At 40.6% G+C, this 12,535-nt stretch overlaps 1 protein-coding gene across 1 annotated transcript in view; it reads right to left on the bottom strand.

Annotated features, from left to right (window-relative positions):
• Nucleotides 1-12,165, bottom strand: part of ubl3a (ubiquitin-like 3a) — a 35,595-nt gene extending 23,430 nt beyond the window's left edge. Inside the window, exon 1 of the mRNA XM_072374528.1 lies at nt 11,522-12,165. Coding sequence (XP_072230629.1) covers nt 11,522-11,548 — 27 coding nt within the window. The 5' untranslated portion in view covers nt 11,549-12,165. The remainder of the gene's footprint in view (nt 1-11,521) is intronic.
• Between the last annotated feature and the right edge of the window lie 370 nt (nt 12,166-12,535).

The following is a 12,535-nucleotide window of genomic DNA, read 5'->3' as shown; positions in this document are numbered from 1 at the left end:
CTGCTCGAGTAATCAAAATCGGCTAATTATTTATAAGTGTATATTAGATAACCACTGGCCTCTGGTACAGAGCCATACAAGCATGATAACAGAGAAACATGTCTGTCTGCATCAAGCTCCATGTGAATGCATGTGCTTGCTCAGCTCAGAGTTTGTGATGTGTCAAGTGGAGAGAAGAGAGTCATCTTCATTATCTCAGTGTTTATGGTTGTGCGGTTTATGTCTGCTGTGTAGTGCTGCAGTGCAACAACTTATCTACAAACACTAAATCTTAGGCTGGTTTTGTAACAAAAGATCGGTCTAGTCAAGCACCTGTTGTGCAATGAATCTTGCTCATGTTATACTTTATAAAGCAATGGCTTCACTTCCTCCAGCTCGCCGATCCCCTCTCTGCTGAATCTACAAAATGTTTAGTTATTTCGTTTGCCTCTTTTAGCATTAATATTTCCAATTAATGTTGTCTTTTTGTTGCTTTGCAATACTGGAAACCCGAATACGACACAGGGAGATTTTGTATCCAGTCAGTCACCAGGAGCCAATGCTGACTGACCCAACGTAGTTACTTTTTTCCTATATAGAGGGAATGCACGTGATGAAATCAAATTTCAGATTGTACTTGGGTTATACCCACTGAGTAAAAATAGTTATTTTACAATATTTTGAGGAATTTAGGACAGCTAGTCAGTATTTCTAAATGTAAATGTAATGTTTTTGCTATCATCTTTTGGAAAAAAACATTTACTGTTACGTTGCTCCTTTCAGACTCCATTGTGAATGAGGGTTGGATGTTAGCTAGTCCCATTAGCTATTTATCAAATTAAACCTATAAAGAAAGGAGACTCAAGGTTCAAGTTTGTCCCAAATATGAATGTATAATGGGCAACTCACACATTCATTTACAAAACATGTTGAAGCACTGACAGTCATGTATAAAAGCCAAGTACCTGCCCTGTGTATAACCAGAATGTCATTCGGGGTCCAGGTCACCCTAACTTTAAGAACAAATTCCACTTTGGAATATGACCAGGCATCCAGATTATGAAATGCCTCAAGGGTTTGCCTCATGAACTTTCCTGGTGTAGTGCTGATGTACTCAAATATCAGTAGATATTTCAGACCACATGATAATGGCTGCTGTCCCCATTTTCTTCTTTTAGTCAATAAGATCCCTGTTGAGGCTGACAGCCTTCAATTCAGATTATAGTCATGTGTGTACTCCCAATCTTGCACCTTGCGGTGTCAGTTTTGTTGAATGTTTATCCTCGCAGGGGGAATGTCTTGATAAATCAGTGACATAGGTACATATCTTCTATAGCTCTAGTCACACATGTATATATTACCTTTACTTTTTTCTTTTTTTATGGCCTCATCGTGACAGGTATGCAATGAGAGCAATTATATAAATGTTGAAACGGTCAGGAGCAGTAGCAAACATAACAAGCATAACATGGCCTTAAGAACATATAAACATGTAACTGTCTGTGTCTAGAGCATTTAAAATATTCACCATTGAGAGTATCCTCTTGGTTTTGATCTTTGAGGCACTGGTTATGCTTGTGTTGTGCGCAGCAGGAAAGAGGAAGCCTCAGTGGGGAGACAGTGGAGGTTAACCCGTTACACAAGCAACAACAGGAAGGAACAAGGCAGCGACAAGGGGAGGAGGGAGCGAGTCAAGTTCTCTGACAAACACTGTTCCATCACAAGGCGACAAAAACTGTGGAAACGTGAAGGATGACATAATCAGCCGGTGTGTGTTGTTTATGGAAAGTTGCCTGTTACGTGACCATAATCATGATGTTAAGCATTTTGTTCAATTATGATCACGTGTTTGCAGTGTCACAGCAGGATGCAGAACTGAGAACACTATGGCAACACAGCAAGTCCCTGTTTATTCAACACTGTGTACCTCTGAGCAGTTATGGTCCAAGGGAGCTTTAAACTGCATTGTTACTGTACTAAGATCAACTAACTGAGAAGTCAGTGCCAACCTAAATGGAAGTCAGCTACACTCAGTTAAAATGTGCCAGCTTTACTCACCCAAAAGCATTCGAGCTCCTGAACCCACTAGCCTAGAATGCTAATGAAAAAGCTGGTGAGCACTACTGTATATTCAGCCAAATCATACAGCATCTGGCGCAGAGAAGCCACTTTGTAGAATTGTGCAATGAAACTTCACTAAATGTAGATATTTGCGTCCTCTGCGAAAGTCAAAGTTCTGTTGCTTCTCTTTAGGCAAACTATTGTTCCTCATTACAAGGAAACAAGAGACTTGAAAAACCCTCGATCATTCTCGTCCAATGTCCACTGCTTCATTACAGCTGGCAAGTTCAGATACATGACATACACACACACTCACACACACCCTTGCTGGGATCATTAGAGGTATTCATAGTCTGAGTGCTCCATAGCACCCAACATGCAATGACAAATTTGTGCAAGACAGCATGAAGGCCAAATATACCCTCTCTCCATGTTCCCTGCTCTCTAACCCCCCCCCCCCCTTCCAAAACTCTATCTTTAATTCATCTGTGACCTCAGCTTCTCTATTCCTCATTGTCTATGTTCCACCATCATATCTCTCTGTGAACAACCTGAAATCAGAAGATGTAACAAGGGATAATGTTACTGTCTCATCTGAGTGTATGACAACCACAAAAGGGCAAAAACTAATCCTGCTGAGTTGTGACTGCTGCTATTACAGCTCACTAAACCAAGCATCACTTCATGTCCATCATATGCTTATACTAGAACTGGATAGTGTAGTGGTAAAATCCCCTGCATGAAAGGTACTACCTCCAGTAGGGGTCCTTAGGCAAGACCCCATTACCCTATCTGCCTACCTGTAAGTCGCTTTGGATAAAAGCATCTACTAAATACATAAACATAAACACAAGAAATAAACAATCCTGATGTGTTTGGTGCATGGACAGAGTATCATTTCAGCTGTAAGATTGAACTAATGCAATAGTTTTGTTTTATGATCGACATGAAAAATGCCTAATTCAGGATCACGGCTTTCACCTCCGTCACTCAGCGCCGGCAGCCCTCATCACTACAGTAATGCAACAGGTCGTGGTTTCCATGGGGATGATGAAAATGTCAGCTTCACCAGTCAATGACAAGCTTGGATAATTGTAGTCACAGCTACTAAGTACGACTAAATGATACCAAAGAAGGTTAGTCATGCGACCACAGTTTTAGGAAAACAATTAGGTTTATGCAAGGGCTGACAGTGGAACAGACCACCTCGCTGCATAAAATGTGTAGAAAGTCTCTTGGAGCTAAAAGTAGTCGCATAACAAAAACTTTTTTACATTCCAAAATCAAGCATTCATTTTTCATCATCCATCTCCCAATCCTCAGTTTTTGTTGTCTGAAAAGAACAGAAGAAAACCCCTAAAGAAAAAAGATGAGGATGAAGTTGGATTATCTTATTAGCCAAGTGTTTAGCAGCTTTAGCTTCTTAAAAGCAAATACCATTTTTGCTTGTTTTCCGTAAAAGTGAACATTCTAATAGTTTAGATATTTTACAATGAACCGCTATGACATTTCTGATGATAATCACAGTGCGAGGTGTTGTTCCTGAACCAGGTCGACTTGGTGTTGCGCATGAAAGCTCGTTAGTCCATCTGTGTTTTGAAAGAATTAAAGGAGAATTCTCTGTGTGGCGATCACAGCGGAATAAAAGCCAGCTTCAAGGAATGTTAAAGATGAGTGGAGGCCAACAGATCCTGTCGGAACATCCAGTCAATGAGGGTTGACCTTTGGATGACAGCTTGGTGGCTCTCATCTGCCCTGTCTGGGACCCAAAGAGTCGAAATGTCAACCCTCAAATTCTATAGAAGTTTGAATATTAGGCACTTATTTAGAAGTGGCAGCCTGTTCCAAAATCTATCAGGAAAAGACAAGCAACTCTGATCAAAATACAAAAACATACAGTGTGCGAGGGCACAGCAGAGCTTTAATGCGAATGTCCCCTCAGCTGGAAATTGTTTCCAGTGCAGCTGAAAGGCTCCTTTTATTGAACCAGTCAAACTCCACCCCCCTCCTCATCCTCTGTTTCTTCAACACACAAACGTGCACATTCATAGTCTGTTTCAAATCAACATTATAATGAGAAGGAAAAGGCTTTCTTTTCTTTTTCTGAAGTGTTTTACTTTGACATGTAGTATTATATTAGGAAAAATAGTAACAGTTCTTTATTTATATATATATATATATATATATATATATATATATATATATATACACACATATATATAGATATCTTTATTTAAGCATTACTTATAATATCATCTGAATGCAATAGGGGGGAAAAAAGGCTTTTTCAAGATGAATTTTTCAGAACAATGAATGCCTGGTGTCAACTAAAATCAATACATATTGAACATTTTGACTCGATCCATATTATCTATAGGGAATACAAAAGCTCATTAGTAACACCAAGCTCACGTTTATGGTTCATATTAGTTCAGATGACTGCTTGGATAAAAGGTTTGAGTAGAATAATGTAAGTGTCTATGAAGCTAGTGCACAAAAAACTACATAAAGTAAAAGACTCTTTTTAAGCTGCCGTTCTTCTTTTCTTATCTGTCCCTCTGACAGCTCAAGTTTCTGCTCCCTGCTCTAGTTTTATTTCAAACAGCTCGGATGATCTTCGAAGATCACAGGTTTTGATAGGGAATACAATTATTCATATCTGAAAAATGTCACAAAAGTTGTAGGATGAAAGAGTTCTTCCATTTTGGCTGGCGAGCTAAGCTTACAAGAGGGATGTCCGGGATCAAATGGTACACTGCCACAAGCAGACACACAAAATCATTTCATGCAAACAATGGCTGTTAAATGCAGCTCAGTTCGTGTTGGGATCTAGAGCAACAATGAACTAACACGGAAGTCACTCCACCGGCAATGCCGACAGCAAACGCGTCACATTCAACAGGAAGGACAGGTTGTGCTTTAGCTGGCTTTTCATGCAAATGTGCACACGCATAATCCTGTCGACAAATACAGACAAGCCCTTCCAAACAGGCCGCAGGAACACAGGGTCTAGTTAGTATGAGTTGGCGTCTTATCAGCTACTTAAATATTACTCACACCCACACCCACTCACATATGTCATGCTTGGACTCTGAAACATTTGGCAGAAAAGCTGAGGAGTGTCCTCACTTTATTCCTCTCCTGAGGTGTTCAGTGTCCAATGTGCTACAGAGACTTTAGCACTTTCTGTCGCCCTCACTGCTCATACAGGGGTTAGGGACATCGAGTATGAAAGAAATGCTGATAAATTGTCCCGTAGGATCACGACCAAAAACAGAAGGACAGACTAGAAGTTTCCTCTCAAACTAGGACCCCCCAGAGCGACTGAAGAAGTTCACATTCCTCAGCCTATGCAAAGCCTACCTGTCAACATTGACTAATGAAAAGAGATGGATTTCCAGGCAGAATAATACCTTATATCAATACTCACACACTGACCTTCCTAAAAAAAATCCTCTGTGGAACTCACAGCACTATTCAGTGTTCTAGCCGAGCTGACCAGAAATGCAAACTGAGAACAAAAGGAATAGGGTGGGACTTTCAGATGTGGGGACTGAGGAAATCTAATAGCTGCCATTACACTGAGGAATTAATCCTTGTGGTTCTTAAAATTTGCTTTTGCAAAATCTGTATCCAGCCTAAATGACCAAGAGCATGAAAAAGTCTAAGTTTAATTTATCAATCAACTGCAAGCATTTTATTCAAGGAAATATCGAAGTGAAATGCTAAAAAAGCAAGTGCCATTGCTGAGTGGTTGGATTGGGATACTGTAAATCAAATGTGAAAGCTAAGCTTCCACTAGTGCAAAGAAAAGGTTATACAGTTGCTGATGTTGGTTTCTGCCAATTTCAAAGAAGACCTAAAGCACAACAGAAGGAAAGGAAACAACTTAGTAAATCACATCTAACATGAAAAAAGATAAATGATCCACCTCACTGGCTTTTTATAAGGATGACCAGACAAATAATACACTCACAAGATTGGCTATTCTCAGATATTACGCATCCCAAATATTCACAGAGATGAACGCTATTCCTGAAAAAGAGCTCTCTCCACTTTATTCTTGTGGATGTCCACCGCAGTTGTTTTATGCGTATCTCCTAACATTTTTTTCCAGTTTGGACAACTACTTCTCCTAATGCACTACAACCAATAGCAACATAGCCTTCTGTACCACTGGCTAAACTGTGCAGCCTAGTATAGTTGTCTAGCCTAGTTTTTAATAAGTCAAAGGAAAAGTGTCTTATTCATATTTGTCTTTTGCAGTTTTTTTTTTTTTTTTTTTTTTTTTTTTTTTTTTTAATGGCAGCAGATTTTCTTCTCCAGTAGACAGAAATCTGACTATGGTCTCCAAAGTACAGGGAAACATCCGTTTTGCAGAAGTTATCTGTTCTTGTTTTGAGGATCTGAAAACGAATTGGTATGTTCAGGAGTATTTGGTGTAATATAAAATCTATTCTCCATAACTACAGCCTGTGACATTCATTCTACACCAATTCTTCTTTTCTTTGTGTCACATGCCAAAGAAGATCTATGTTTACTTGCTGCATGGTAATGGACTACACGGGTTTGTCAAAAATACACACACAGTTTGAGGAAGCCACAGCAATACAAAATATACTCACAACATTGAAGAGGAACTCCTAAGAACAGTTCAGAAAGTTAGGAAATGGTATAGTGATGATAGAATGCTACAACAGTGCAACAGTGTACCATGCTTCACAGAGGACAACACACAGGGCGCACATGCCCCAACACATGCCCCAAAAAAGATCACAAAACTGTTACATAAGCAATCAATAAATGAGAGGTTCCCAATAGGACTTCCTGTTGGTGTCACAGACATCCATCAATACAAAACTGAATTAACTCCAGGCAATCACGAGGACTGCTGGACATATATATTGACAAAGGCTTTGCTGGTACCAGCAACTGTCAATACGAATACAAAATGCAATGCAATCATCTTGCAGAGACAGAGCACGATCTTACAGCTTAACAATAAAAGGAACATAGTTAGAGACAGTTCAACAGACAAACTCAGTGGTTTTCTGTTCCGATTAATCAAAATATACTCTTAATTTATGGGTGATTCATCCACAGAATATGAATCAAGTAGAGTCCTCACACCTTTACAGCTGCCATCAGAACTTTCCATGGCTCTACCAGGCCAACATGTGACAATGTCAGAGTCAATATATCAACTGCTGCGCCAGGCAGCATGACATAATCCCGGAGTGTGATTTAGACTGGCAACACATGGCATCGGTAATGCACACATATCCACCGACATGTTTCGTCCAACTGGCAGTGTCAGGATTCAGCAGGGCTCTCGTCTCCTTTGAGTGTGTCAATCAAAGTCCTGTTAGCAGCACCTGCCTGAGGCTGCAGAGCGCCTGCAGACTTCTCTCTTTCTCTTCTTGCTCTGTGTCAGGCATGCTGAGCCAAGCACAAGTTGAATTAGGGACAGGGTTTTCAGCAGCAAGGGTTCCCCATCCATTGTTCTGTCATCAGAGACCAACACACTGATCACCTCTGACCCTGACCTTTGACTTCTTTGTGCCTGTGTGTTTCTGTGTAGCCTATAGGGTATATGTGGGTATAAACTACGAGCCGCTCTCAAAGCCACACACGGAGTAGCAGTGAGCCACACACTAACACAACAGACAAAAAATGTATAATCCTTCCCAGATGTTTAGTTTATAAAAATAATCATGGTGGCGCAAGTAAAACAAATAGGCAATATTCTTAATAACTTGGTAAACAATAAAACAATTAGCACCAATTTTTTGTCAAAATTTTGAAAAATACCTTTGCTTTTAGCTTCATATGATGGAGTTTTACTATATTAAACTGAACACATTTGGGTTGTGGACTGTATATCACTTTAGGTTCTTGGAATCTATAAAATGTATTTCTAAACAGATTTATTCTAGAATAGACATTTATGAACGTAACTGCTACATTAATAATAATAAGTATTGCAAATAACTACCATATCCTACAATTTTCTATAGTCACTGTAAAAATAAGCTAAAGCCCACTCAGCGTTACAAACTATTTTACCATTAAAAGAACAACAGCAGCTTTTCCCATCAAATCAAAACAAAGAAACTGAAGATTTTTAAGAGCTTACACTGCTGTTTGCTGCACAATAACACGAACGAGTGATCGAGAGAGCAGGATTTTTTTTTGGTTTCTTCTCAGGCAAGAGGCTACACACAACAATTACCTATTTGTACAAACAAAACTATTTTATTGCAATTTCAAATAAAAAAAAAAAAGAATCAGCTGGCGTTGGACATGTGAGCAACATGACCTGACGTTTGAGGGGTTGAAATGTTCCTTCGTACCTCCTGGTCTGCTTGAGTCAGGGCTGTGATTGCCACCTCCAACACAAATGAACATGTCCTCACCACTGCACAAATGACAGGGTGTCTGACTTCTACCCACTGACTGTGCGTGACTGAGCATGTGTGCCAACAGGCTTTCTTTTTTTTCCTTTTTTTCTTCGTCAGGAGACGTCTGTTCCCATAGCTGTAACCCCGGTTGCTCTTATCTGAAACGAGGTGCTTTATTCTTCTTCTGTTTCTACCTCGTCCCTCACACATCACAACACGTACCTGCAGTGCACCCTGTACATATACTCAAACAGGCCTCGGACCTCAGATTCAAGCATTGCGCTGTTGCCATGGGTACCATTTCGACCCTGTCAGCACTTCTGAGATCCGCCCTGGAGCGAGGTAATTTACCCCCTCCTTACCCTTCACAGTTTTTGTATCCTTTCACCTCCTCCTTCTTTTCCTTCAGAGATGGAAAAAAAAATCCCATCCTCCATTCTCAAGGGACATGACTGTTCCTTCTCCTATTCTTTCCCTCAGATTCATTCACCCACAGTGTTTGGCACCAGCAATCTTCTCTCCTCCTACTCTCACTCCCACTCTATGGAGCCTCTCTAAGAATGTGTGTGTACATTTGCTCCTTCCACAGGCTGAGAGAGTTAGGAGGGAGGTGGGGGTGAAGTGAGAATGTGTATATGCTGCTGAAATCACCTACTCAGGATCAGTGAGATGTTGATAGCTGATATAAATTTCCTTGGGGAACACAAGAGCTCATTTGATGTATAGACTAAGCTACACCACAAAGGAGAGTAACTGTTCTGGAGATTAGGGAAACCTCCAATGTAGAGTCTGACCTTTAGGTTTCTGCTGCAGGCATGTTAACAGCATGAGCCTGGAGCCAGCCGCTCTGGAATGAATAAATCTATTCAAAACAATATTCAAAACTAGGCAGCTGAAAAGAAAATAACTTTACCACGGAAAAGATTAACTCTACGCCAGACATTACCAGTAAATTATGTAATGATATAGTGATTCTTCCCCCCACAGGGAAATTCAGTAATGTTCAAAGACACGCTGGAGGCCCAAACCCAAACGTTTTCTGGTTAAAAGATTATCTTGTGTGACCATTCTAATGACACTAATTGGAAGTATATCACTGTTACCACAATCAGAGACTGACCTGTGACCGTGAGTGAAGTTTACACACTGTGAAGCCACAAAGACAAAATAGTAGGACAGGAACAAGTTTCCAGACATAACAGATGGGATTAAATTATTAAATTAAAGATTAGTTTCAGGGTTACGCCTCATAATCCATGGGAATTCCACGTGCAGTGCTATTTGATGCTTTAGCTCTGACTGGACTTAAACGTAGAGGTTGGCTCACATCTGACAGACAACTAAATGGACCTGCTGTTCAGAGGATCAGCCGAGCTTGGACAGGCAAGAGCATACGCACAGTTGGGATAACTGATATCTACATGGAGCGGGACATTACGTGGTTTATCCTTTCTATACATAGAACTGGGAGTATTCTTAGTGCCACTGTGCACTAGCAGCAAAGATGACAGATATAAAACTGCCAGAGGGGAATTAGTCTGTTAAACACTGGGCAAAACTCAGCCAGAGGCAACTTCAATTTTTGGAATTGCTTACCCGTGTGAGACCAACATAAATCTTTATGGCGAGAGCTCATAACACATACTGCAGTTAGTGAACGGGTGTTAAAACGAGTTAATTTGTCACATGAGGATGGTGATTGAGAGGGTATGGACAGAGTTGTCAAGTCACCTGACGATGACCATGAGTCAGAGAGGTTGGTGGCTGGCCACCGTTTAAAGTGCCCCTCACCGTTAGGTTTGATCTACAGGGGCTGTGACAGCTGCAGTGCAAGTGCCACTTGCTTGAAAGCAGAAAAAGAGCACCAAGCTATTGAGAGCCCGTTTCTTTTCAGGCCAGCTATCTGTCATACTGGGGAATCGCAAAATGCCAAACTTAAAATACAGAGTAGACACCAGAGCCTCCATTTGACAAAGGTGTGTAACTGTAGAGTGAATCGCCAATATAATCAAACTAGCAGTTCACTATATTTGTTCAAGCCGGACAATTTTGGTGGTTTTAAACACTCTGGCAACTTTACTATCTAATATCAAAGTTAACCATTTTACAAACCATGCTGCTGCGTCGTTGTGTCCATTTTGCCCACATTTCAAGGATCCCACTTGCCTTCCTTCATTTCCTCGCAACATGAAAACCAATTGATAAGACTCATGAAACTTTCTCGAGTTTTGATTCCTCCAAACCAAAATGACAAGCAATGGTTCAAGCAAAGGTCATACCAGAGACCCTAAAATCAGTCACACTGCCTCCCACCCTGTGGCATGGAAGAAATAACACCCTTCACATGCATGGGAAGGCAGAGGGATGTTGTATACCAGCCTTGTATGATGCATGGACGTCACAGTGTGGTCGCCTGATCGCAACTGCTTTAAAGTGTTGGTCAAATATTGCTTTACTAATGTTCTTACTTTCTTTATCTTTTTCTTTACAGCGGTCTAATCAATGTTTTCTGATACGTCTGACAGGACCATCAAATCCTATCATCTTTGACGAACATGACACGCCAAACTCACTCTTGTCAGATGTGCATTATCATCGGGGTAGGGGGGGCTGCATACTAACTTTTCCAGTGCACAATAATGTACACAGACTTCATGTTCAACGTCAACAATAGCAGATAAAGAGCTTCAAGAGCTTCCTGTAAAGAGTCTCATCTAAAGGGAGTTGATGGCTATCAAATCTAGAGCTGTCTAAAAAAAAAAGCATCAGCATGAAAAGTAAACTACACAAATTGTCATTTAAAAAAAAAAGACTGCAAATGTACTAATATAATGAATCAAGTTGAACTAATGCTGTTTCTTTTCCTAGGACGCCCTAAGAGTCCACAAACAAAACTTTGAGCATAACAAGGAAGTATGATTTTCCTGCAGACACACTGCACAGCTATGTGATAAAAATCGGAATAATAAAAGCAGAGGCAGCAGCCCTGAACTTCAGAAATGCTCCTCTACTTCCGCGTCTCCTTGCCTAGAGCTCTGTTACAGGTAAAATGTTAAAGAGCTGGCAGGAATTTCTCTCACCATGTCCGCTGGGGTGCTGCCCGTCATCTCGAAGGTTTTCCCGGTCCTCAGAGGGCTTCACAGGCACATAAACACACTGTCACGCAAGCAGAATAGACGCGAGTGTTTCCTCCTTTCCCTTGCCTTCTTGAAAGCTCCCACAAGAACACGTCCTCGTCGGGTATACAGCGGGAGAGGGTAACAATTTATCCCTGGTGATTTGCTCTCTCCAGTCACAACACAGAGGTAGTCAAGACGGGTTACAATGCCTCTTCCTCTCTATTGCACAATCATTTCGTCGATTATACCTCACACAAAGTGGTAACCATAAAAGTAGAGCTAACGTTAAAGGGGTAAGCTGTCGACCCGAGGGCCTCCTTCGACCCTCCAATCTTCAACAATGCCCTGCTATGGAAAAGGTGCCTACGCCATACGAAAAAACCCAGTACTGTTGGCACATCCGGAGACGGGTCTTTTTCTCTTGGTAAGGAACAACAAAAAATATCCGCAAGATTAACGGCTACCGTCCTTTATTAAACTCAAATACGTCCGGTAAATGGCAGAGAAAAAAAGTGACACACCATTAAACGTCTGCCCCTCTCTTTAAAGCGTAGGTACGGTTTTCGTTACGGACCGCACTGCTGTACCTTTACAACTAGCTCAGCTGTCATTCTCTCAAAAGAGACGTCGTCAATCCAGCAACAGATGACGATGCACAACTTCCGGTATAAAATTTCAAAATAAGAAAACACATTAAATAAAAATGTGTTTTGTTAATGAACCTTAATAAGTTTTGGTTGTTTTCTTTTGTATTCCTTTCACTTATTTTTTGGTATTATGTCTATGTAGAACTTCTATACAAAATAATGTTTTCTCTTTGTGTCCATATTTTTTTGTTTATGCGATATTTTTTTCAAAAGTGTTCTTCTGTACTTAATTTATCATTTCTTACAGAGTTTCTGTATTTGGTTTATCCGTCTGCCACTGTAATGAGGCATTAGTTCCTGCAAAAAAACTGTTAAGATTATTATATTT

Source organism: Leuresthes tenuis, unplaced genomic scaffold, assembly GCF_036924035.1.
Source record: "Leuresthes tenuis unplaced genomic scaffold, fLeuTen1.0.hap1 SCAF_21, whole genome shotgun sequence".
Lineage (NCBI taxonomy): Eukaryota > Metazoa > Chordata > Actinopteri > Atheriniformes > Atherinopsidae > Leuresthes > Leuresthes tenuis.
Note: the sequence above shows the minus strand (reverse complement) of the source record. Positions and strands in the feature narration are given on the sequence as shown.